Source organism: Aedes aegypti, chromosome 1, assembly GCF_002204515.2.
Source record: "Aedes aegypti strain LVP_AGWG chromosome 1, AaegL5.0 Primary Assembly, whole genome shotgun sequence".
Classification (NCBI taxonomy): domain Eukaryota; kingdom Metazoa; phylum Arthropoda; class Insecta; order Diptera; family Culicidae; genus Aedes; species Aedes aegypti.
In genome coordinates, this window is record NC_035107.1 from 165,934,830 (window position 1) to 165,960,228 (window position 25,399).

General features: G+C 35.7%; 1 protein-coding gene across 1 annotated transcript in view; it reads right to left on the reverse strand.

Moving 5' to 3' along the window:
* LOC5570293 (hemicentin-1) overlaps positions 1–25,399 on the reverse strand; it is a 409,353-nt gene that overhangs the window by 231,789 nt on the left and 152,165 nt on the right. Inside the window, exon 3 of the mRNA XM_021853033.1 lies at positions 462–803. Within this exon, the coding sequence (XP_021708725.1) occupies positions 462–803 (342 nt within the window). The remainder of the gene's footprint in view (positions 1–461; positions 804–25,399) is intronic.

The following is a 25,399-nucleotide window of genomic DNA, read 5'->3' on the forward strand; positions in this document are numbered from 1 at the left end:
GTTTTCCGGGAAAATAAGCGACACTGAATTTTTCTAAATTTTTTTTATTCATATATTGATGAGCCCTGTCTGTGGAAAAAGTTTCATGAAAATCTGAGCCCCTTTGGCCCACTTTGTACGGAAATAAAAAAAATCCCCAACTACTATCCTGTCAGACTTTCTGCAATCAAGGCAGCATTCAATTTTCGATGATTCTTTCACACCTGCATTTTAAAAACCATCCTCCAATATGAAAATATACCCATCCTTCAGTGTTCAAACCATGTGAGTCACGTGCACAGAATCCATTTGAATTGTTCAACACCATAATGTGATGATACTTAAGATGTCATTTTATCTGCCCATGACCGTAATTCTATCAAGCGAATCCAACACCTTGTACCCGACACTGTGTTTCGAACCTTAGGTCGATTAACTTGTTTGGAGTTTGTTGAGTTGTTGTAACAGCAGGTTTTCCTTACCTACAACTGTGAAGTTAATTTTAACATTTCGGGTGGGCGAGTTGCGAAAATCCACACGGCACCGGTAAACCCCTTCATCGGAGAGTTTTAGGTCGTCCACTAACAGCTGCGCCGGATGGCTCGTCGCCCGGAAGAATGCCCGCTTGCCAAAATATTTCTCCGACGAGAATAACCGCGCTTGGGCAATCTGACGACCTCGGATGTCGAAGTTGTAAAGTGGTTCGTTGTCTTCCTCCTTGAACCATAGCACCATGTAGACAGCATCGTCTCGCTCCAATGGTCGGATGTCACACGGAAGGCTTGCCTGCTTGCCGAGCACACCACTCACCATCGTAATGGGAACTGCGGGAGGAGAAAGATAGGAAGCCGGTATTAGCTTACAGTATGCTTTTAAAAAATGGTAATAAAAAGGATTAATTTGAATAAGTGTGGGTCAGTTGTTGTTTAATGATCTACCCAATAGGTTCTAGGGTATTACTCAGAAATTCATCACTCGGAATGCAAATTACCGAAAGACCATTCACTGGAAGTCCATTAACCGTTGTGCAATTTTTTCCAGAATTTCGCTTTCTTGAATATCTTTTCCAAGAACGTCAGTTTCCCGAGTGTCAGTCCTTTGAATACACCATTTCTCCGAAGGATACATTTGCCTGAAATCTAAATCAGCAGGTTCTGACCTCAACGGAATTCGTAATTATAAAGTGAACCGGCTCTGCTGTGTGGCCCTTGCAAGTTGATACAAATCTGAATCGCACGCCATTGATTTCTAAAAAATCGGTTGGAAATGACTTTTTAAAAGCTGATTGAAGATTTGAAAATCCTCAAAAATAGACGTTGGGTACGCAAAGGTTAAACATCAATGAAAGCAAATATGAGTTGAAACGAAATGGATTGATGAAGATCATAGAAAATGGAAGGTTTGTCTCCGATGGAAAATTTCCCGGTAAATGATCTTCCGGTGGATTGCATTCTTGATATTGGCATTCCGGGTAGTGCCATAGAATCACAAAATCTCTTTATTTCGAATGTCATAGTATCAAATCTCTTTTTTGCGCAATTTTTTCAAAAAACATTTTGAAACATTTATAAGAATAAATTCATTGTTAAAGGTATTTTTCTCAGTCTATGAAACTATCTAACTTGATTGAGAAAATATATTGGCCAAATATTGTACTCTTTCGAGAAGAGTGAATGTGTGTCTAGTGGGACCGATACATAACTTATTCATGGAGCTTTCACAACTCCCCACAAATCCATTATTGCTCATAAATTTCTAACAAGGAAATTACCTTCTTCAACAGCCGGTGCCACGTACACTCGTCTGTCCAGGCTCCGCTAGAAGCAAGTCACTGGCAGAAGATGATCTTCGATGTATTGCGCTTATCTACTTTAATTCAATATCGTAAATCTACCGAATTGGAAGCAAAGTTCAGCGAGGCAGATCCGAGCTTCGTTCATTCAAGGACGACGGCCGTCACACCCGAGCTAATTCATATTTAATTATGTGAACAACTTGCTCTTTGCTCTTTTCGGAATCCACTAAAGCATTTCACACGGTTGCTCGGCCCGACTCCCGGTGAGTGAATTTCGCTCCAAGCAACTTACCCCCATCCTTTTCCAAAACAGACGATTGTGTTTGTGTGATGAGGCTACTGGCGACAGCCAACGCTTTATGCTAATATAGAGGTAATCACTGCTGGACATGAATGATTGATGCCGTTTATTGTTCTGCAGTCCCCTCAAACACTTTCCGATGCGACACACGACGGTGGGCGCTAAATGGGACTTGTCCCACAAGTAGTTTATGGAATTAATTTGTTGTAAGCCCCGAGCAAGAGGGAGAGATTGTTTGAAATATTAATTGATTGCAGGAATGCAATTAACTGGGTGTATAACATGCTAGTGATTAAATTAGAGTACTGAGTGGAGGGTACAATAATGGAAAATCTCTGACTGATGCAAATGGAGTGCACCGGTCTGCGGTAGTTGTCACCAGTGCTTTTTTATGGTTTGGTCTTGTCACCATAAAATGATTTAAAAATCACATTAGTACGTGATTACATGGTCATTTGCGATGGCGAAAAATAATCAATCCAATAGGCTAAATGAGATAATGAAACGTATCGAATCAATACATAGCATAGAGGGTTACGGCAGAACGAGGAACATTATAGACGAAAATGGTTATACAGCAGACTCACCTCTGTCGTGGAAAAAAAAAACGCCTGAGGAGGCTGAGAGCAAGGAGATGGTGGAACAGTACTGGTCTAAGGGAAAGTTCTAACAGAAGCTCAATGCATTCCACAATGGCTCTGTGCAGCGAGCCGAGATTCGGAAGTGGTGGAGATGGGAGCATCTTGACGGATAAACACTAGGCAATCGAAAGGTGGAATTAATATTTCGATGTACATCTGAACAGTGCTGAGAGCCACATGCCATGAGAATCACAACATCGGAGAAAATATCCAAGTTCCCCACTTTAAGGGATTTAGGAATTTATTGGAAAGCTCAAGAAAAAATGAAGCAACTGTTAAGGGTGGTATCAGAGCTGAACTCATCTAGATGAACCAGAAGATGTTGACGATTTCTCTGTCACCCGTAGTTATCGATTTTGAGTGAAGTTATCAAGCTGCCTTAGTGGACAGCCGATCAAGAAAAATGTACCGCAAATTCATCAAAAATGCCATGAATTCCTTTTCATCAGTTTAAAACCGGCATACGATAATATTAACTGAATCCTGGATGAGAACAGGATTCCCTGCCCTGGAAGCTCACAAGCCTGATATGAGCGACTATAGATGGTATGGAAAATTGAATGAAGATTTGTTTGAATTGTACTGATGAATACGAACTACGAGGTGATGAACTTGTATTTAATAATGCCCTAAAAGCTGTAATATGGAGAGCACGTTGCAATAGCAGAGGAACGATTTTCAACAGTTTCAGGCAATGTATTTGCTTTGTGGATGATATTGCAATTGTCGGCCAAATATTTGAAAAGGTGGCAGACCTGAAACGTGGGACAGCAAAATAGTAGTAAATGCATCAAAACAAAGATGGTCAAAAGGAAAAAGATGATCGACTCTTTATTTTGCCATATATTTTGCCGACGACACGCTATTCAAGTAACACTGCTGCCATCTGTTGAGTGAAAAGCGCGTGAACATTATGTTCAATTAAATTTAAATCATTGTGCAATCAAAAAGCGAAACGTGGAAGAAATCAAAACAAACACGATTAAGAACTATTACACAGAAGTGAGTATGACTCTCATAAAATCAGGATCTTCTCGACCAACACAACATTTGTGTAATTTTTACACATACTAAAAAGTATTCATGTTGTTTTGTCTTCTTTTTCTCACAGTTAGAGATGATTGGCAGTATCGGAAATCCCCGTTTGAGCTGTGTACCTTTTTTCAAGCGTGTATGTCATAAACGAACACTTCAACATCTGGTGGTTATTAGGATAACGTTGTATATTAGTTGGCTTTTGACTCACCAGAGCGGCGCTATTCGTGTCGCCTAGAAAAGACGGGAGTCGGTTATCTTTTTCCTTCTAACCATCTTTGATCAAAGGCAACTTTCGTATATTCGGCCGATTTTTTCTCTTCGTCATGGGAAGTTTGGTACACTAACTGTTTTGAAATTTAGTGGTGAGATGCGCTTTTATGTTAAAAGTATTGGTTGAAAATTTGATCCTAATAGGTTTTAGAACAAGACGAAGAGAACAAATCTGCCGAAAATACAACAAAACATCCTATATGCTAGTAGAAGGAGCCGAGTGCGACAGAGTTAGCCTAGACAGTGGTGAAAATATTCACATCACGGAGCATCTTACGAGTGTAAACCAACGCAAAACAAATATGATAGACTAGCGAACAGGCTGATTTGAACTCAAGAAAAACCCTACCAAAAGAAAAAGCAAAAAGTTCGCAAACTATCGCACTCTTTTTATGCTTTTGCAGACCAGTGTGTAGTAAAAAACCCTTGAAAACTAGGAATCTCGGACGGAAAAGGGTTTTCTTTCTCCCAAAAGCACAATTGACTATAAAAGCTCCGAAAACGTTTACGACTCACTTTGGCTTTGTTCACGAGCACGACAGATGCGAGTATATCAGTACTCTGTTGCTCGCGAGCATTTTGTTTTGTGTTTGTTTCGATTCAGCAGACATGCTAGCCACTTTCCATCACTGGCCTAGGCGCATCATTGCACTTTGGGGAATTCCGAATCCAAAGGTGAAAAAAATTGATAACTTTCCCAATATAAAGACTAAAAATAAGTTTTATAGCTTGTTAGAAAGGAAATTTTCTCAGGAATCGATTGGTGATGGTTAAACGTGGGACCGCTCTGGGATAAGCTATGGTGCCCGTTTTGCCCAGATTCCTTGGAAATTTTTGGTTTTCATGTTATTTTGTGTAAAATTGTTTTTTTTATGGATATTATTACTCATAAACTCCGTTATTTATAGTCCATTCAACAATGTTCTATAGCGAAAGTTATAAAAAGATGGAAATTTAGGGGATCATGGGGCCAAATGTACAATGCAATATTTTTGAAGAAGAATTTTTATTTTTATATTTTTCAATGTGTTTTTTTTATTGAAATAAATTCTAAAATAGTAAAGTTATCATGAATATAGCTTGCAGAAATAGGTTGTTGTAAAATTTGTAGAAAATCTATGATCATTAATTATGCTCTATGCAAAATATTGTGAATAATTTACCTTCTTATATCATAAATTCCAAACATTTCCAAACGTAATGCGATAGTTTGGGTACACTATATTGATCTAAATGATTGATTGCCGTTAGACTCATTGATAGGAGATAGTGGGAGCATATAGTGTTTTGACTATTTTTGCCCCAATTTCCCTAAAAGCGATTTTATTTCCATAATTAATTAAACAGATATCTCCGAATTAAATTTATTATGTAATAAATTGATTATTAGTAGGTGATACAGTATTTGAATCATAAAACATAGGAGATTATGGGGATCTTCTACACATAAATTTAAAAAAAAAAACAATAACAACTCGAAAAAGAATCCATTAAGAAACTATCTGCATTTGCATTACTGTAAAAAGTTCATGAGAATAAAATTACATTTTACACGAAATTATTCGGGAATTAAATTTGTCTTTTAACGAATGTTTGTTATTAAAATAATCGGCAGTGGGGTTTTTGAAAGCAACAAAGCTCATATTTGGTCGGAGTATGCGTCGTATTTAAACGTTTCTATTGCAAAGTTTCAGACAATTAAACTGAAAAAATCCCCCGTGCCAAAGTGAATCATGTAAGTGCCCAAGTAGCTCTACACCCTACTACATAAAAAGTGATCATAAAAGTGAACAAACAAAGTCTTCCATATATTTCAACATGGCACATTTTTATTGAAGATGTGGTAGTTAAAAATGCTCAATTCTCAATATTGTACATACTCAGTTATCCATTTGATTAGTAGAATTTATGCTATGTTTGTTATGTTGCCTGCTTATTCAACCAAAATGAAAACAATTTAAGAAAAAAAATGCTTGCTATCTGATGACTCAGCGTTTATCTTTTTGTTGTTCAAGTTTGCTCGGACTCTTTTATGAAAACATTGAAATCAAGAAAACAATTTCTTTATGTTATGCATTTTGGAAAGCTCTTGAATATGCTTGAAATTCAGTCAAATAAATGTAACCATAATAACTGTTTACAATATTAACACAATATGATTCACCAAGAGGGACATAAATGTCAACCAACAAGCAGTCTGTTTACAGCAAATGGGAAGGGCGGCAACATAACAAACATAGTAACAATAAATTATACTAATTAAATTAATGATCGATTTTGGAAAAAAAAAAAACTAGAATTGATCATTGTTAACAACTGCATTTTCATTTTTATGGTCTTTTTTTCTATAGTGGCAATTGGAATATTGTAATACCAAATATCCGTAAAAAGATAAAATTATTTCCCGAATAATTTCTCGTAAAATGCAATTTTTATCCTCACGAAATTGCTACAGTAGTGATTGTGTAACTAACCTGTTGTGTTATTTGTTTCAATCGAAAAAAAAGGCAAATGGTTTCATTTTTGTTTTTTATTTTTTATTTGGTTATTTTTTTATTTTTGTGCAAAAGATCCCCATAATCTCCTATATTTTATGATTTAAATATTGTATCAGATACATAATAAACAATTCAATACATAACAAATTTGATTCGGATCTGATTTGATCTGTTCAATTAATTATTAAACACATCGTTTTTAGGGGAATTGGGCAAAAATAGCCAAAAAACTATATGCTCCCACTATCTCCTATCGATGAGACTAACGGCAATCAATCATTTAGATGAATATCGTGTACCCAAACTATCGCATACCGTTTGGAAATGTTTGGAATTTGTGATATAAGAAGGTAAATTAATCACAATATTTTGCATAGAGCATAATTAATAATCATAGATTTTCTACAAATTTCACTACAACTAATTTTTGCAAGCTATATTCATGATTATTTTACTATTTTATAATTTATTTCAACAACACGTTGAAAAAATTAAAAACAAAAATTCCTCTTCGAAAATTTTGCATTGTACATATGGCCCCATAATCCCCTAAATTTCCATCTTTTTACAACTTTCTCTATAAAACATTGTTGAATGGACCATAAATGACGGAATTCATTAGTAATAGTCTCCATAATAAAACAATTTTATACAAAATAACATGAAAATCAAAAATTTCCAAGGAATCGGGGCAAAACGGGCACCATAGCTTATCCCAGAGCGATCCCACGTTTATGAAACCATCACCAATCGATTCCTGAGAAAATTTCCTTGTGAACGAGCTCTAAAACTTATTTTTAGTCTTTCTATTGGGAAAGTTATCAATTTTTTCCACCTTTGGGTTCGGATTTCCCCAATGTGCCTTGCAAGATCGATTTGCAGTTTTGTATACTGTAAAATATGGGAGTCTGTGTTGGAAATGAGTACATACTACGTTTGGCTATAATCTTGGAAGCGGCGAAACAATGAGATTTAACGTAGGCCGTTTTCGTTGCTACTGCTACTATCTTCCTTAACCTTCCAGTCGTCGCGCAGTTTGCCACCGTCAGAACCACCACGCTACTGTTGTGCACGAAAAGCGAGGTTTTTTCAACAGTGTTGTACAAAATACAACAGCGCGACGACTGAAGTGTTAAATTAAGGTCCCCCGAATGTCATTTCCCGGTACGCCAGATTCCCAATACCTCAATTCCCAAATTGTCTACTTCCCGGACAATTTTTTTGGCACTCATAAACTTATAACTTCATACATTGTATGGTGGTGAATATCATTGGATATGCACCTTTCTTCATTTGATTGGTAATTCATTCAAGTTTAATTGTCTTCAAAACTTTTAGTAATAGGGTAGGTGTACCAGTTATGGACACAGTGGTTCTTTATTTCGCCATACGTAATTACTTTAATATCTTCAAATTTTGAAAATTTGTGTGTGTGTAGAAGTTAGATTTAATATATATCTTGATGTTAAAACATTAAATAGATTTAAAATGTGAAAATTTTCAGAATATCACTTATGTCAAAATAGGGAACCACTATGGCCATAACTGGTACACTTTCCCTATATCTCTGTTGACATTTAACGTTTGTGTTTTCATTTGTAAGTTCAATGCGTTGATTAATATTATGTCTTCGAAATAATCGCAGTGATATAAATTCAAGCACCAAAAGAAAATTCAATAAAGTGTTGTGTAAAGCATAAACCAATTGTTTCGAAATACAATTTGAAACAAAAGAATCTCCATTTCTCTTCTAAATTGAATTTGACATGACAACTTTACAACATGGCCGCGATTTTTAAACATTATTGTACGGGGCTCATATGGAAGTACAATTTAATGCGCAGCTATTCAGTTAAACCGAGCTCGAATGTTGCGAATATATGATATTTAGTCGAATGGACACTTGGTCGAAAAGAATTCAATTGTTTTAAGAAGCATACTATTTAGTTGAAAGGACTTTAGTCAAAAAAATAGTCGAATAGGATTTTTTCAGATTATTTTACAGAGAGTCATTTTGACGTGAGGTATTGAGTTATATAAAAAGGTTATATAATATATAAAATGAGTTATATAATCATGGTGCTATTACTGGTGGATGCAAATGCTAAGATAACAAGGTAGAGTTTGAGCTTGAGTTTGATTGACCGCCCGTGGTTGCTACTCCTGTATTGCCAGATCAGTTGCACTCAATGACTGCTTGGGACTAACAGACACATTCAGTGTATAAGTGCTGGTGATCTTTTTTTAGGCAACAATGGCGCCTGCTACGTCAGAATGCAGACTAATGAGGAAGAGGGAAGAAATTTTGTTGCACTTAAACTGGCCAACTGTAGACCGTGGAGTTCGACTGCATCTACGCCAGTTCATGCGGGAGTGTATGGGTTGGGAGAAGGGCATGGCAGAGAGGTTTGCTCTTTGGTTAGCAGACTGTCTATGTATCAGGCGTAAGGAAAGACGTGCTATAATGATGAAAGAATGGAAGCGTATGGAAACGGTTTCTTGTCCGTCTCTGGTTCTAGCGATTGCTATGAACGAGAAGCGTGATAGATTGATAGTGGAAGATAGAAGCAAGTGAAAGATACAACTACAAAGTACGAGGAAAGGGGCGGGCCTGTGATTAATCCCATGACCTTGTGCATAAGAAGCTGAAGCGGTAGCCATTAGACCACCAACCCCGTCAGCTAGGATAACAAGGTAGAGTACGTAAAAAATAATGCATTAGATAAAAACAATTATCTGCGGGGCCCAGATAGCCGCAGCTGTAAACGCGCAGCTATCAAGCAAGAACAAGCTGAGGGTCGTGGGTTCGAATCTCACCGGTCAAGGATCTTTTCGTAAAGGAATTTTCTCGACTTCCCAGGGCATAGAGTATCTTCATACCTGCCACGCGTTATACACATGCAAAAATGGTCAATCGGCAAAGAAAGCTCTCACATGGAAGTGCTCATTAGAACACTAAGCTGAGTAGCAGGCTCTGTCCCAGTGGGACGTTAACGCCAGAAAGAAGAAGAAGAAGAAAAACAATTATCTTGTTTGATTATTTTCGATTGAATCAATTATCATGTTTTTATCTATTGAAGTCATCGACTCTGTTATCAAAGCCACGTGTTTGCCCAAGGAATGTAACTAAGCTGGAAGTCACAATCAAAACAATAATTCACCGTAGAAAAACGTATTCTACAGGCAGAACATTCAATGCAATTGTTTCCTATAAGTCATTTTCATCAAAATTGGCCCTTTCATTTTTCGAATAACAGTGCATATATAAAAACATTGTTGTCTAATCTGCTCTACGCCTAATTGTATCAGGGCTGTCCCCGCAATTAAAATTCTCATCCACGGCCACATGTAAAATTGAAAGATAAAACTTTTTGTGTACTCATACTGGAAGTTGCTATTGGATAAAATTCAGCAGCGATGACAGAATGATGGCATTTTGAAAAACTTACAAATTTAACAATGTTTTACATTCCAATGACTGAACGACAAACAAAGTTAGGATGATTTTTTTTTTCAAAAAACGATGATATTTTGAAAAAATAATAAATTCAACAAATGTTTAAACAATGTTCATGAGGCCTTGCTTAGCCGAGTGGTTTGAGTCCGCGGTTACAAAGCAAAGCCATGCTGAAGGTGTCTGATCTTTACCTAATTGAAATTTCCTTGACTTCCCTGGGAATAGAGTATCATCCATACGATATATGAACGCGAAAAATGGCAACATTGACACAGAAGCTCTCAGTTAATAACTGTGGAAGTGTTCATAAGAACATTAAGCTGAAGAGCAGGCTCTGTTCCAGTAAGGACGTAATGCCAAGAAGAAGAAGAAAAAGAAGTGAAACAAGTTTCAGCAATAGACACAATTATTTTCAAACTTCTACAAAATTTGTTAAAATAAAAAAAGTCCCTTATTCCAATCCAAAAAAGGCTGGAGAATGAAAACATTTTCGATTTGGTTTATCCTATATAAACACTATTACAAATACTAAGTAACCACGTTATTCGTGATCAAACGTCAACATCCCACCGCAAAATCGCTAGTGTTTGGAGGTGATTTTAAACTCCAAATTGCCAAATAACCTCGAAATCATCACCTCCAAGTTAGTTCTAATAACCTCCATTATATGATATAGAGTAAAGTGGGGCAAAAGTTCGAGTGGGGTAAGAGTTTCTTATTAAGATTTCTAGGTCAATTCAAAACAAATCTTATAAATGTTACGGTGGTTCGAATGCTATTCAAGTAAGAGACTTTCAATCCAAATATCATAAAAATCGATTGAGATTTGGAAAAGTTATGGCTATTTGTTGTTTTTCGACGTGAATATTGTAATTTTTGGTCAAACTTTCGTTGCAAGGAACCAATTGAAGATAAAATCTTTTTCAATATTTTATGTAAGGGCGTTTCTAGGCCTATCATAAGGTTGCTTTGAGGTGTATTCGTTTTTGCATAAATGCTTGAAAACAATTTTTGGTCCATAGTGGGGCAAAAGTTCGAATCATTGGGGCAAAAGTTCGACCTATGTATAAAATCACGGAAAAATTTGCAAATTGCCTAAAATCCACATATTATCTTCAAACTTAGTTAAATTAGTCTGATCGTGTGAAAACTGTCACCAATATTTTACATTTCTACTCAGTTTTGCGAAAAACTGGTATTTTTGAGTATATTACAATCAACCCGGTGTTTGGTAATTTTTTGATAAAAATTTAGTGTGTATTTTTCTTCAAACTTAAGTTTACGGCTGGTGTAAAGTATGCCTGTCATAAAAGAATCGATATTTTGTGTTTTAGCCAGCGAACTTTTGCCCCACACTAGATTCGAACTCTTGCCCCACCGGTGGGGCAAAAGTTCGAATAAGACAATCAATTTTGAAACTGTTATAACTAAAAATGGGTAAATATTTTGACACAAGTTTGTTCAGCAAAATTATAGCCAATATGTTGAAGGTTCACTGTATGGTATTTGTTTTGTTTTAACTGCTATTGTTTTTTTGGAAACTTTGATTATACCACTAAGGTCAAACTTTTGCCCCACCTTACTCTATGGTGGCGCGTCGATCGTCGCAAATTTAGAGTAAAGTGGGGCAAAAGTTCGAGTGGGGTAAGAGTTTCTTCTTAAGATTTCTAGCTCAATTTAAAACAAATCTTATAAATGTCATGGTGGTTCGAAAGCTATTCAAGTAAGAGACTTTCTATCCAAATATCATAAAAATCGATTGAGATTTGGAAAAGCTATGGCTATTTGTTGTTTTTCGACGTGAATATTGTAATTTTTGGTCAAACTTTCGTTGCATTGAACCAATTAAAGATAAAATCTTTTTCAATATTTTATGTAAGGGCGTTTCTAGGCCTATCATAAGGTTGCTTTGAGGTGTATTAGTTTTTGCATAAATGCTTGAAAACAATTTTTGGCCCATAGTGGGGCAAAAGTTCGAATCAGCGGGGCAAAAGTTCGACCCATGTATAAACTCACGGAAAAATTTGCTTATTGCCTAAAATCCGCATATTATCTTCAAATTTAGTTAAATTTGTCTGATCGTGTGAAAATTGTCACCAAAATTTTACATTTCCACTTAGTTTTGCGAGAAACTGCTATTTTTGAGTATATTACAATTAACCCGGTTTTGGGCAATTTTTCGATGAAAATTTAGTGTGTATATTTCGTCAAACTTAAGTTTACGGCTGGTGTAAAGTATGCCTGTCATAAAAGATCGATATTTAGTGTTTTAGCCAGCAAACTTTTGCCCCACACTAGATTCGAACTCTTGCCCCACCGGTGGGGCAAAAGTTCGAATAAGACAATCAATTTTGAAACTGTTATAAGTAAAAATGGGTAAATATTTTGACACAAGTTTGTTCAGCAAAATTATAGCCAATATGTTGAAGGTTCACTGTACGGTATTTGTTTTGTTTTAACTGCTATTGTTTTCCTGGAAACTTTGTTTATACCACTAAGTTCGAACTTTTGCCCCACCTTACTCTATCGTTAATCAGTCAATAGAGCGTAGGAAATAATTATCATGTAGATAGATTTGTTAATAATTTTTAGTGAAAAAAATATATCCTTTAAAAACACTGTCAAGATTATCCATTGTACCAAACGATTTTTAGTTCAACTATTATTAATTAATCTTTAGACGAAATGTTCTAATTTCTTTCGACCAATTGTCCTAAAGCCAAATGTTCTCGACTTTTTATTTTTTTTTAATTTTAAATATGTTATTAGTATCATTTTAAACATTGCACTCATTTCTTATATCTAGGTCTTCTGTGTTATTAGACAACACTATCATCCTAATTTGGTAAAACAAATTTAAGATTTTATTAACATTTTGTTAACAACATATTACATTTCATTTACAATGTACCAGTTCAGATTTCTTACAGGTGAGTTGATTTCACCTGCTGATAAGAGAAAAACGCTTTGAATATACTTAACCTAACTTAACCTAAACATATAACGCATTAATCGTGGCAATAGAAGATTGAAACGATTTTTGCCTGAAATAATTAATTATGTTATTTGACATTTGTTCCAATGATTCAACATTGGATATTACATGTACAGTTGTGTTCAGAATAATAGTAGTGAAAGCCGATTTTCATTCAAAATGCTCAACTTTGGCATGCTGTAACTTTGTCTCCATATGAGCAATAGGCATGAACTTTTGGCAGTGAACTACAAATATACTCAATTTTATTATCACAAGATTTGAAAAACTTCACACTCTCGGCTAAAAGTTAAGCACCAGGTGAAATCGCTCAAAATAATAGTAGTTTTATTAATTTAAATATCTGCTGTATTTTAAGTTATTTAATTTTTCTTTATTCATCGTTTCAACCATTTCCACCCAAGCCATAAATGTATAAACAAGCCAATCTTTTATAAAATTGTTGCTGAAAAAAAATTAACAAGAGATAAACTACAATTACTTTGAGCGATTTCACCTGGTGCTTAACTTTTTGCTTTTAGCCGGTATTGTGCTTTTTTTCAAATCGTGTGGTAGTAAAATTAAGAATATTTGTAGTTCACTGCCAAAATTATATGCCGATTGCTTATATGGAGACAAAGTTACAGCATGCCAAAGTTGAGCATTTTGTATGAAAATCGGCTTTCACTACTATTATTCTGAACACAACTGTAACTCATTGAACACATTTAGAATCATTTTCAAAATTTAAAAAAAAAATTGAATTCTCTGCAGAGCTTTCTTTCTGGTATAACAACAACTAGTCCATATTGGTACAGCATACAACATGGCTGGCCTGAAAATTTGTTTGAATATCAAAAGCTTGTTCTTAAGACAAATTTTCTATTAATAGGTGGATAGAGACATTTTACATATTTGTTGCATTTGGCTTGACTGCCCTCAATGTGATTTTTGAAAGTTAAATTCTTAACTAGCATGAGCCCTTGATTCTTAAATTCGTCTGACCAATTTATTGGAACCCCTCTTATCGTGACAACATGTCTACTCGCAGGCTTCAAATAAAGATCTTTTGATTTATGTGGGAATATTATTAGTTTTGGAAAGAATGAAGAAAAAATATCCACACTGCAATCGACTACAGATGACACGCAGACTTCGTCCTTTGGCGGAGAGGCCTGTGTCATCCACAAACAAGGATTTTTGACATCCCTGAGGTAACTCAAGTAAGTCAGATGTGAAAGTATTGTATAATATTGGCCCCAAAATGCTGCCTTGAGGAACACCAGCTCTTACAGGAAGTCTTTCAGATCTGAAGTTCTGATAATTACCCTGAAGTGCACGAATTAATGATAACTTCGAATTATTCTTACAATGTTTGTTGGAAAATTATTATTTTTTATTTTACAATCAAACCTTCATGCCAAACACTGTCGAATGCTTTTTCTATATCTAGAAAAGCAAGACCAGTACAATAGCCTTCAGATTTGTTGGAACGAATCAAATTTGTTACACGTAAAAGTTGATGAGTGGTGGAATGTCCATGGTGGAATCCGAACTGTTCATTGGCAAAAATTGAATTTTCGTTGATGTGGACCATCATTCTGTTCAAAATAGCCTTTTCAAAAAGTTTACTGATGGAGGAAAGCAATCTGATTGTACGATAGCTGGAAGCTTCTGCAGGATTTTTGTATGGTTTAAATATTGGAACAACCTTAGCATTTTTCCATTTGTCAGGAAAATATGCCAATTGAAAATATTTGTTAAATGTATCAACTAAGAATGATAAGCTACTTTCTAGAAAATTCTTGATGAGGATGTAGAAAATTCCATCATTGCCAGGAAATCACATTTTTTTATTAAAGTTCTCACTTCTTCCAAATTAGTCTCCCAGGCATTTACGAAAATGTCCCTTGATTGAAAATATTTCCTGAGCAACTTGATTTTCAATTGGACTAGTAAGTCTATATTAAATTTGTGCCCGCTTTCAAACTGCATAGCAAGTTTTTGAGCTTTCTCACAATTAGTTAGTAATAATTTGTTTTCCTCTTTCAATGCCGGTTTTGGCTTCTGAGGTTTTTTCAACATTTTAGATTATTCTCAAGAAGGCTTAGAGCCAGGATCCAATTGAGAAATTTTATTTTCAAAATTTTTGTTTCTTAGTTGGGAAAAACGTTTCTTGATTTCTTTCTGCAAGTCCTGCCATATAATTTTCATAGCAGGATCGCAAGTGGGTTGAAATTGCCTTCTCCTCACATTTTTAAGACGGATCAAGATTTTAAGATCATCATCTATAATCACGGCCTTCAAATTTCACTTCATATTTTGGAATTGCAATGCTCCTGGCTTCAACAATTATTCAAGTTTCAAGAGCATTGTCAATATCATGTTTTATTTCTACAGAAATGTTTACATCAAGATTAGAGTCAATATATGTTTCATATATATTCCAGTCGGCTCGAAAATAATTGAAAGTGGAGCTGATAGGATTGAGAATCGCTTCATGGGATATTTGAAATGTAACAGGGACATGATCAGAATCAAAATCAGCATGAGTAACTAATTGGCTACAGTGATGACTAGAGTCGGTAAAGAACAAATCAATCGTAGATGGATTTACACAAGAGGAGAAACACTTAGGGCTATCAGGGTATATAATTGAGAAATATCCTGAAGAGCACTCCCGATGTTTAGAATTAAAGTCACCAATGACAAAAAAATTTACTTATTGCGAGTCAATTTTCACAAGTCAATTTGGAGCAAATCAACTTGTGGTCCAGAGCATTGAAAAGGCAAATAGGCAGTTGTGAAAGTATATTTACCAAGCTGTGTTTCAACTGAAACACCTTAAGTTTCAAAAACTTTAGTTTCAAATTACGAAAACAGTTTATGTTTTATACGCCTATTAATGATGATTGCAACTGCTCCACATGCCCCATCAAGACGATCATTACGATAAACAAAAAAGTTTGGATCTCTTTTGAGTTTGGATCCAGGTTTCAAATACATTTCAGTAATAACTGCTATATGCACGTCATTAGCTGTAAGAAAATTAAACAGCTCGTCCTCTTTTCCATTCAAGGAACGAGCATTCCAATTTAAAATATTGAAATTATTTGGATCCATTAGAAAAACGTAATCCAATAACAATTTGATTTGTAAATTTTACACCTATTTGGACTGCTTCAGTAATAGTGGTGGCTTTGAACATTGCATCAATCATTAGATTCAATTGTTCAGTTAGGAAATTAAAATTAGAAGCAGACATATCACTTGAAGTGGGTACATTATCTGATGATTTCCCGTTAGAATTTTAGGTAGAAGAAGAGGCGGAGTAGAAGTTTCCTGTGGCGGCAGGGTTTTTCCATTTGATTTGAAACAATTAGAATGGGTACTCATAGTTTGAAAAAAGGAGGAGTTCAAATTAGCTGCAACAATATCGGCAAAGGATTTTTCTCGGGTAAGATACATTCTAAATTAAAAGATTAGAACGACTAACAGACGGATTAAAATTAGTTTGTGAATGAGCATGACTGTTATCTACCTGATGGGTATGATTCTTTATTAAGCGATCGTTAACTGAAAAATGAGTATTGTTCGAAACTCTACCTGGCAAATTGCGGAAACGACTGTTATCGTGACGGTTATTACTGTGCATCTGCCTGGCACGAGACTCGACGACTCGCCTTCGCGAAGAGCAAGCCCAATAATTTGACTTATGATTTCCCCCGCAATTGGCGCATAAGAACTTATCGGTATCTTCCTTCACTGGACAGACGTCCTAAGCGTGAGAAGAACCTCCGCAAACCATGCATTTAGCATCCATGCGACAATTTGTTGTACCATGACCGCACTTTTGGCACCGACGGCACTGAGTGGGGTTTCTGGTAATTTCTCCCAGGTTTCTGAAAATGTTCCCATGTCTAACGGAGATCGAACTCCTTAAGCTTTAACGAAAGGAGACAAGACATCCTTAGAGGTTTTTCCCAAGACGGTGTCCAAGAAGGATTACCACCGCTAGCTGTCGCCAAGAAAAAAAACAGTACTGAAAAGTACTGTTTAAAAGCACTGAAAAGTATGGTTTTTAATTTTAGCACTGAATAGTACTGTTTTATATATATTTTATAGGTAGTTTTTAAGAAAACTCCTAAGAGCAGAGAGAATTCGTGTACGCACAGCACGAAGGTACGATACGCACTGGGGCCTAAGAATTATCATTTAACTACTACATTTTACTAAGCTGTCTCAAAATTGCGTATAATACCAAAATATATCTAATCCCTTACCAACTAGGGTTTAATTTGTTTTAAAACACCTGAAGTCCATGTACAGTTTGGACAAATTGAAATGCAAAGATTGAAAAAAAAAACGGAATTGCTATATTGGGCTTCGACTTCACGACTACTCAGTATGCTAGACATGGCTTGTTAATCAACTTCGCCACAGAACGAGAGCGTGACCTAGAAAATTTATATCGGAATATGTTGAGACTCAATGAAGTGTTTCCATGTGCGTAGCATGTTTTTTTTAATTATTAAATATATCTAGTTGAAAATCATAAATTGAGTTAATGTTTCTTTATGAATGTACCTCATTATTATCAGATGAAATTGTTAGAAATTAGAACCACCAACTACCTATGTAAAACTAGTAACGAACAGAAATTTGCTAAAGAGTCCGTGTTTTTTTAAACACATAAGGTCCTATATTTTTTTTTCATTTTTGCTGTTTATTTAACTTTTTATAACATTCACAAACATAACAATGTATAGTCTAACTAACATAGTGTTTTTTTTTTAATAAAATGTACCTTAATTCTAATCATTAACTAAATTCTGTTGGTGTTCAACAGATGTTAAGATAGTTTTTGAAATGTTTACAAAACAGTATGCGATTATTCCATCTATAATCTTGTATATCTTTCTTGAACATGTATAAACTTGGATTCTTATGATTTTTGACATTGTACACTATTGCTTCACATACTAGCCATAATGCTGCTTTTAATCTACAATTATGTTTTCCTATTCCACGATAAAGTAGCAAATGTGGAGAAGTTATTTTAATTTTTAATCGATTTCTGATTATGTCAGACACCCAGTTCCATATATCAGATGTTTTTATACAATTCATAAACCGATGGACGTTATTATCTGGTTTTCCACACACATCGCATGAAAAGCTATCTATGTTAGCAAGATTGTTAAACATTTTAATTTTGTTCGGAATGATGTCATTAAATATCTCATACAATGTTGACCTAGCTGATAAACTTAAAAAGTTTTGATTGATGTTCTCCCATACTACTTCCCAATGTATTTGAGGATACTTTTTTTCAACCTTAATTTCAATATTTAGTTTAGTTAACATGTATTCATAAATTTGCTTGTTAGTTACTAGATGCGTCATATCTTTGAATTCTTTTGCTTTCTGAATAAGACGTTGTGTATTTAAACTTAGTCCTTTCAAATTGTGTGTTCTTATCAAATAGTGACTTATAGCAGTGGCACCTTTGAAAAGTAAACTTCTCACGAAAAAAGATTTACACTGAGTGTCTACATCTATTAAATTCAACCCTCCCTTAAAATAATGCAAGTATAATTGTGAGCGTTCTATTTTAAAGATTCTATGATAACCCCATAAAAAACTTCCCGTTATTTTACGTATTTGTGCAATGTGTATATTGCTGGCTGGTAAGATTTGAGCAACATACCACAATTTCGAGAGAATATAGGTGTTTAAAACAACGACCTTTTCCAAAAGATTTAGTCTTCTAGACATATGAGCTTGGATTGTAGCATTTATTGCTTGAATAACTTTTCTGTAGTTGGTTTCGACTACTTTTCTATAATTGGTACCAATAAAAATACCTAAAATTTTCAATTCATCTTTTTCAGTGATCTTCTGTGGTCCTATCACACAATTGTTAAAACGCAAAAAACCTGATTTCCTTAAATTCAGCTTTATACCAGCGAATTTAGAGAAATTTTCTAAAATTCCCATCACTGCATCAATTTCTTGGTCAGATCTAATGATCAAAGTCAAATCATCTGCGAAAGCAAGAACACGTACAAATCTGTTCAAAATCAGAATTCCCGATAAACTTTTATTTAAATGTCTTATGTCAATGTATAACGTGAAAAGTAACATTGACAAAGGACAACCTTGTCGTACTGATTTCTCTATTTTAAAGGATTGTGTCAAAAACCCGTTTACTAAAACTTTAGAAAAGGCATTTTTGTATAGCTGCTTAATGCAGTTTACGACTTGTTGCGGTATATCAAACTTAAGCATGATTTCCCACAAACGTTCATGGCAAACCTTGTCAAAAGCTTTCTCCAGATCTAGACTGAGCAAAGCAAATTTGAATTTTTTTGATTGTTGAGCTTCAATTACAAGAGTACGAATGATGTCGAGATTATCTGTACAACTTTTGTTTTTGATACCAGCTGTTTGGCCCTCATCAATAATTTCCTCAAGACATTTCTTAAGACGGTTTGCGATAATTTTACATAAAAGCTTGTAGTCGGTGTTCAATAGACTAATTGGTCTATAATTGTTTATGTCATTATTGTTTCCTATTTTCGGGATTAGTGTCACAATCCCATCGGAAAAACTCTCTAATGGTTTCACTGAACCGTTAAATATTCCGTTGAAAAGCTTTAGTAGATCGGTTTTTAATGTAGTGTAGTGAACTAGATAAAACTCGTAGGTGATCCCATCTGGCCCAGGTGCTTTTTTCAAAGTACAGCGTTTAATAGTATCTAGCAATTCATTTTCTGTTATGGGTTCAATAAGATCTCGTTTCGAATTTGCACTTAGAACTTTGGTTAATGAATTCAACATACAGTCAGCTGCAACATTATCATGCCTGCCAGCGAACAAATCCTTATAATGATCATAAACTATTTGCTTAGTTTCTAATTGATCACAAAGAACACCTTTATCATTTTTTAGCTGTAGCACATTAGGGTTAGATTGCATTTTAACAATTTTAGATACTTGGTAAATACCCATTTTTTCGTTCTCCAACATCGTGTTTGGTTTAAAATTGGAGCTTATGGATTTTAGGCGATTAGTTTCTATGTTTATAATATCTGATTTGGTTTTTGCTAATTCATCACTCACATTTTGACCATTCATTTGTTTGATTTCTAACTGTTTCAGCTTAGCGTAACAAAGATCTTTTTGAGTTCGGTTTCGATTACTGAATTCAAAAAATTTTGATTTGTAAAATTGCCTTATCTTGTTTTTAACGTCGAAAGACCACCATTCTGCAAAATTATTATTGTACTTATTTCTGGATTTTAAACTATTATACACATTATCGAACTCTACGGTTACGTCAGCATCTTGCAACAAGAAATTTTTAATCTTCCAGTACCCTCTCCCTACGACAGGTGACCTTAGATTGGGTTCAATTTGGTAACAGAATTGGATCGCATGGTGGTCAGAGAAGGGAATCGCATTAGTTTCAAATTTACTAATTTTTTTAAACAAATTGTTCGTTGAATAAAATCGATCGATGCGCGAGGCGGCATCATTCCTAAAAAAGGTAAATTGCTTTTTATGGCCTTTGATCTTCAGCTCAACATTCATAAGATTGAACCGATTTGTAAGGGTTTTTAAACCTCGGCAAACGTTCTTGAAGTTCCCACGGGTATCATCATTTTCCAAAATACAATTGAAATCACCGCCTACTATCGTATCGGTAGCTGCAACTTTACTCATGTGAGTAATTGACTGAACTTCGAACAAATCATCCCGCTCTGCTTTGAACTGAGAACCAGCATGCGCGTAAATATTTACAAAATTAACACCATCAATAATCATCGAAATAATTCGCCCACATGGGCTTTTCATACAATCATGTACTTCAATGGATTTTCGTACTAGCAAGGCCGTTCCAGAGCATTTTCCATCCCGGTTTACAACGGCAAGGTGTGATGGTAAAAAAGAAAAATCGTCAAATGCGACTTCTTGTAGAAGAACTATATCCAAATCATTGGTCAAAATAAACTCTTTCAAAAGCGACTTTTTAAAATCAACTCTTATAGCATTTATGTTAATTGAAGCTACTTTCCGAATAACGTTCATTTCAGAATAAATATAACGCCAAACTTTCAAAGTAATTAATCGTTATCCAAAAATCATAACAGTAAACGTTGCTGAAGTTGTCATAATAATAAAACGGAAGGTGATCCCTATTAAAGTGTAAATCGTTATCCGGGCTCATAACCTGAGACGTAGCCAAAGTTCCAATCCATAAAGCAATAGAAGTACATATCATTTTCCGATACCATGTCCATATAAACGTAGCAAAAGATTTTCAAGGCAGCCATAAAATACGAAGGAAATCCCAGCAGAAGTATAAAAACCATCCATAATCAAAACTCCAAAACCATAGCTAAAGTCATCATCACTTAAAAGTTCGCAAAAGACGGCATCCCTAATCTCAATTCTTCGACCTTGCCCTCCGATCTTTTCCCTTCGATTGAATGGGCTCGGATTCAATGGTTTTTAGTGGATCACTATCCTTTTTCTGCTTCCGGCTTCTGGAAGCTCGCGTGTTACCTTCATCTTCTGCTGAAGATCCCTCATGTTGTCTTTTCGTTGCCGAGCAATCAACCTCCATGTTCGGCAGGCCGTCGCTATCGTCCGTGTCGACCGTTGCGCCAATCGTTTTGTCAGCATTCTGCGTTACAGGAGCCTTAACCACGTGGCTCGATTCGCCTTCCTCACTGTTGCACACGGGTTCAGTCACCATTTTGGCAGCTGGAACTAGCAGCGTCATCTTACTTCCCTCAGTTCCAACGACTGGTGGCTTACTCTTCAGCATCGCAGCGAAACTAGGTGGTTGTGGCGGTGAAGACACAGAAGAGGACCCAGCAGAATCGGGCCGGCCAACTTCTGCGTTTTCGACCACTTCCGTGCTCCGTTTGTTGTTCGATGTATTCCGAGGGCAGTCTGCCTTCAGATGGCCCTCCTGTTTGCACAAGAAACACTTGTGCTTCACACCTTCGTAGTAGATTCTTCCTCGCCGGTTGAGAAAGAATAGAGTTGCCGGGATTTCTTTCTTGATCTCGATGTACACACCGCGGACTCCCGTGGTTAGGTCCAGTTCCAGCTGAGCTGGAAACTTTTCTCGCACCATCCGACGTACAACTCCAGACTTTCCGAGCACATTATCAATCTCCTGGTCGGGAACTTCTGGCGGCAGATCAAAAATCCAGATGTATTTGTTACATCCTCCGGCGACCGACATTTTGACTTCGACCGTTTCACCACTTGAATACTGGAACACGTGATTCTCTGGATTTTGCATGAGAGAGTCTTTCATTGCTCGTTCGTTCATGAATTTGATGCAAATGCACCGTTCCTCGGAAATCTTGTAGCTGCTCTCCATTGTAAACTTATCCGCATCGAACGATTTGACGAAACGCGCAATTTCCACGACGCTAGGGCCGGGAGCACCATCCGGAAATCTGAACATCAGCGTATTCTTCACGAGACCGTCCATTGTCTAGCTATTGTTTCACTTTGTTTCCAACACAATATACAACCACTGTTAACCAGCCCTTTTGTGCAAAGCCTCCGATCTAATAGAAAGCGTCTATACTGAACGATATCTGATCGTCAACTGAAAATATATCTAATCCCTTACCAACTAGGGTTTAATTTGTTTTAAAACACCTGAAGTCCATGTACAGTTTGGACAAATTGAAATGCAAAGATTGAAAAAAAAAACGGAATTGCTATATTGGGCTTCGACTCCACGACTACTCAGTATGCTAGACATGGCTTGTTAATCAACTTCACCACAGAACGAGAGCGTGACCTAGAAAATTTATATCGGAATATGTTGAGACTCAATGAAGTGTTTCCATGTGCGTAGCATGTTTTTTTTAATTATTAAATATATCTAGTTGAAAGTCATAAATTGAGTTAATGTTTCTTTATGAATGTACCTCATTATTATCAGATGAAATTGTTAGAAATTAAAACCACCAACTACCTATGTAAAACTAGTAACGAACAGAAATTTGCTAAAGAGTCCGTGTTTTTTTAAACACAGAAGGTCCTATATTAATATAATAAATTGATTGATTCCCATATGGAGCAGGATAAAGTGAGCCCAAATAAACTTAATAAGCCGATTAGTACCCAAAACCAAATATGATCTCCAGACCACAACCGATACTGTATTTGGATGGGCTGCCCGAAAACGTAATCGATTCGCGGAACATCCAATAAACACTCTCAATTTGAAATTCTACGCCAAAGGAAAGGGTTCAAATTTATAGGAAAACAATTTTCGAAGCGATCTAATTTGTTTGTTAATTCAGATACAGCTAACCGCCATAAATCATGCGTGTGTGGTTGAGGCGTGGAATAGTATGGCAATCTAGGCGGTACAAAAGTGTAAATTGCCTCCTCCGAGCGCCATAAACGACAACCCAAAAATAACCAATCAATTGAATTATTAGCCAAGGTATGCGCTCCGCGCCGTTTGTTTCTGTGGTTCTGGTTTTGTGTGGCTCAAAAAGTAAACGGTTACCCTAAAACACCAAAATAATGTTGTTAATTGAGTTATTCAACGAAAAAAAACATAATATGTATTTAATTTCTATTTAAAAAAAAAATGCATTATTTCCAGCTCGTTGATGAATATCGTTGGAGAAAAAAATAAGTTAGAAATTTCGAAAAAAGTATCAGTTTTGATTTTTTTTATAGCGGATGAAAACTAATACGAAGTAATTGTATGTCATGTTATATGTATTCAAATTGTTAAAGTAGCTTAGTATCATCACTGTAATTTGTTCGATAAACAAATAATTACGTCTGATAGCTTCACAGTCTTGGGTTTCCATTCAAAAACTTTGATTGTCAATATCTTGTTATTTCGATTTAAATTATTTTTTCATTTTTTATTCTTCATCTAATACAAGTTTATTCTTTCGGACATTCACGTTTCCTCGGGATATTTATACAATTGATTGTGACAAATGTATAAAATTGTAAATATATCATTTATTTATTGTGAATGTTTTCAGCTGCCTATTTTGTTTGTGTTGCATTCAAAAGCTGTTCGGGATTTTTTTCCACTACCCCAATTAACAAGGCGGGCGGATCCAAACCGGGGGCAACGTTCGGTTTGTGTGTATGCATCGATGCGTGTGGTCAAAAATTAATTTTTGGGACGGAATTAGATGTTTTGATTTCCAGTTTTAATCGCTTTTATTGAATCGGATGATCGCTTTGTTTTGGAACGGACAGGGGAAATTACGGCCGATAAATTATTTGCACACTACACGTTCGAGAATGTTATCATTTATTTTTGACCTTATCGGACAATTTTTGGGAAGGAACACAATTAGCAGTAAATTATAGCTTCATTTACAGACTAGACTAATTGCAGGATATTCTCATATAAGTTAGCAGTGATTTTCACCGCACACTCATAATTATATTTTTATCCAACTGTCCAATGAGTACAATGAGTTGATAATCAGTATCGATTTCTATGATTATCTGGCTTGAACAGGATTATCTTTTTTTTTAAGGTCACCAAAGAAAATGACAGATATACGACAGCATCGTACATTTTATACTTCAAGGCTTTTTATTTGAATCTTGAATTTTTAAACGTGATACAGTTTGTGTTATTGTATATTACGGAATGAACTGTAAAAAACACAAAGGAACCCGAAATGTCATTCATCAAAATAACTGAAACTCTTTAATATTTGCGTGATTACCATTCTCCAAAACTCTAATATTATAAGAAACCATATAGCAATGTCTTCCAAAATGTAAATGGTCCAATAAGATGAAAGCTTTTCCAAGCCTTTTTCATCTCTCAACATAACTTTAAGTTAGTTTAGTTCGTTAATAGCTTACGACACCATCTTCAAAGCATTGGTACACATCTGTTTTGAAAGCATCGTCGTAGTTACCTGAAGTGTACGAATGCACAATAACAATTCTAACTTGAACAAAGATAACAAAAAAAAATGAAACCAACTCTTCTGGGCAATTGAAGCCGAATGACGGGGCGTAGTGAAAAGTTATCCGATGGAAAAGAAAGAAGCTTCGTCAGCATCGTTTGTGCGGCACTCTTTTAGGCTTCACACTCAACGTCGGGAATAAAAGATTGTAGTGAACTGGAACGCATGGCCCGCATCGTGCTCGGAGCCACCTAGAGAAATCATTCTCTGATCCACCTAACAGAAAACATGGCTTGTGTAGCGTTTCATTTGATTTATGGACAAAAGGCAAAATGTAGAAAGGGCACAAGGTCGAAAACGATTTTCCTAATGAGAAATTTTTGCTCCTGCAAACCTGGAGCGTCTGTACTCCATGTTAGGAGCGGCTCACAAAAGCGTCTGTTCCCCATGTCAGGGGCGGCTGATCATCGTCCGGGTGCCAGAGAAGGACTCTAAGCTAGA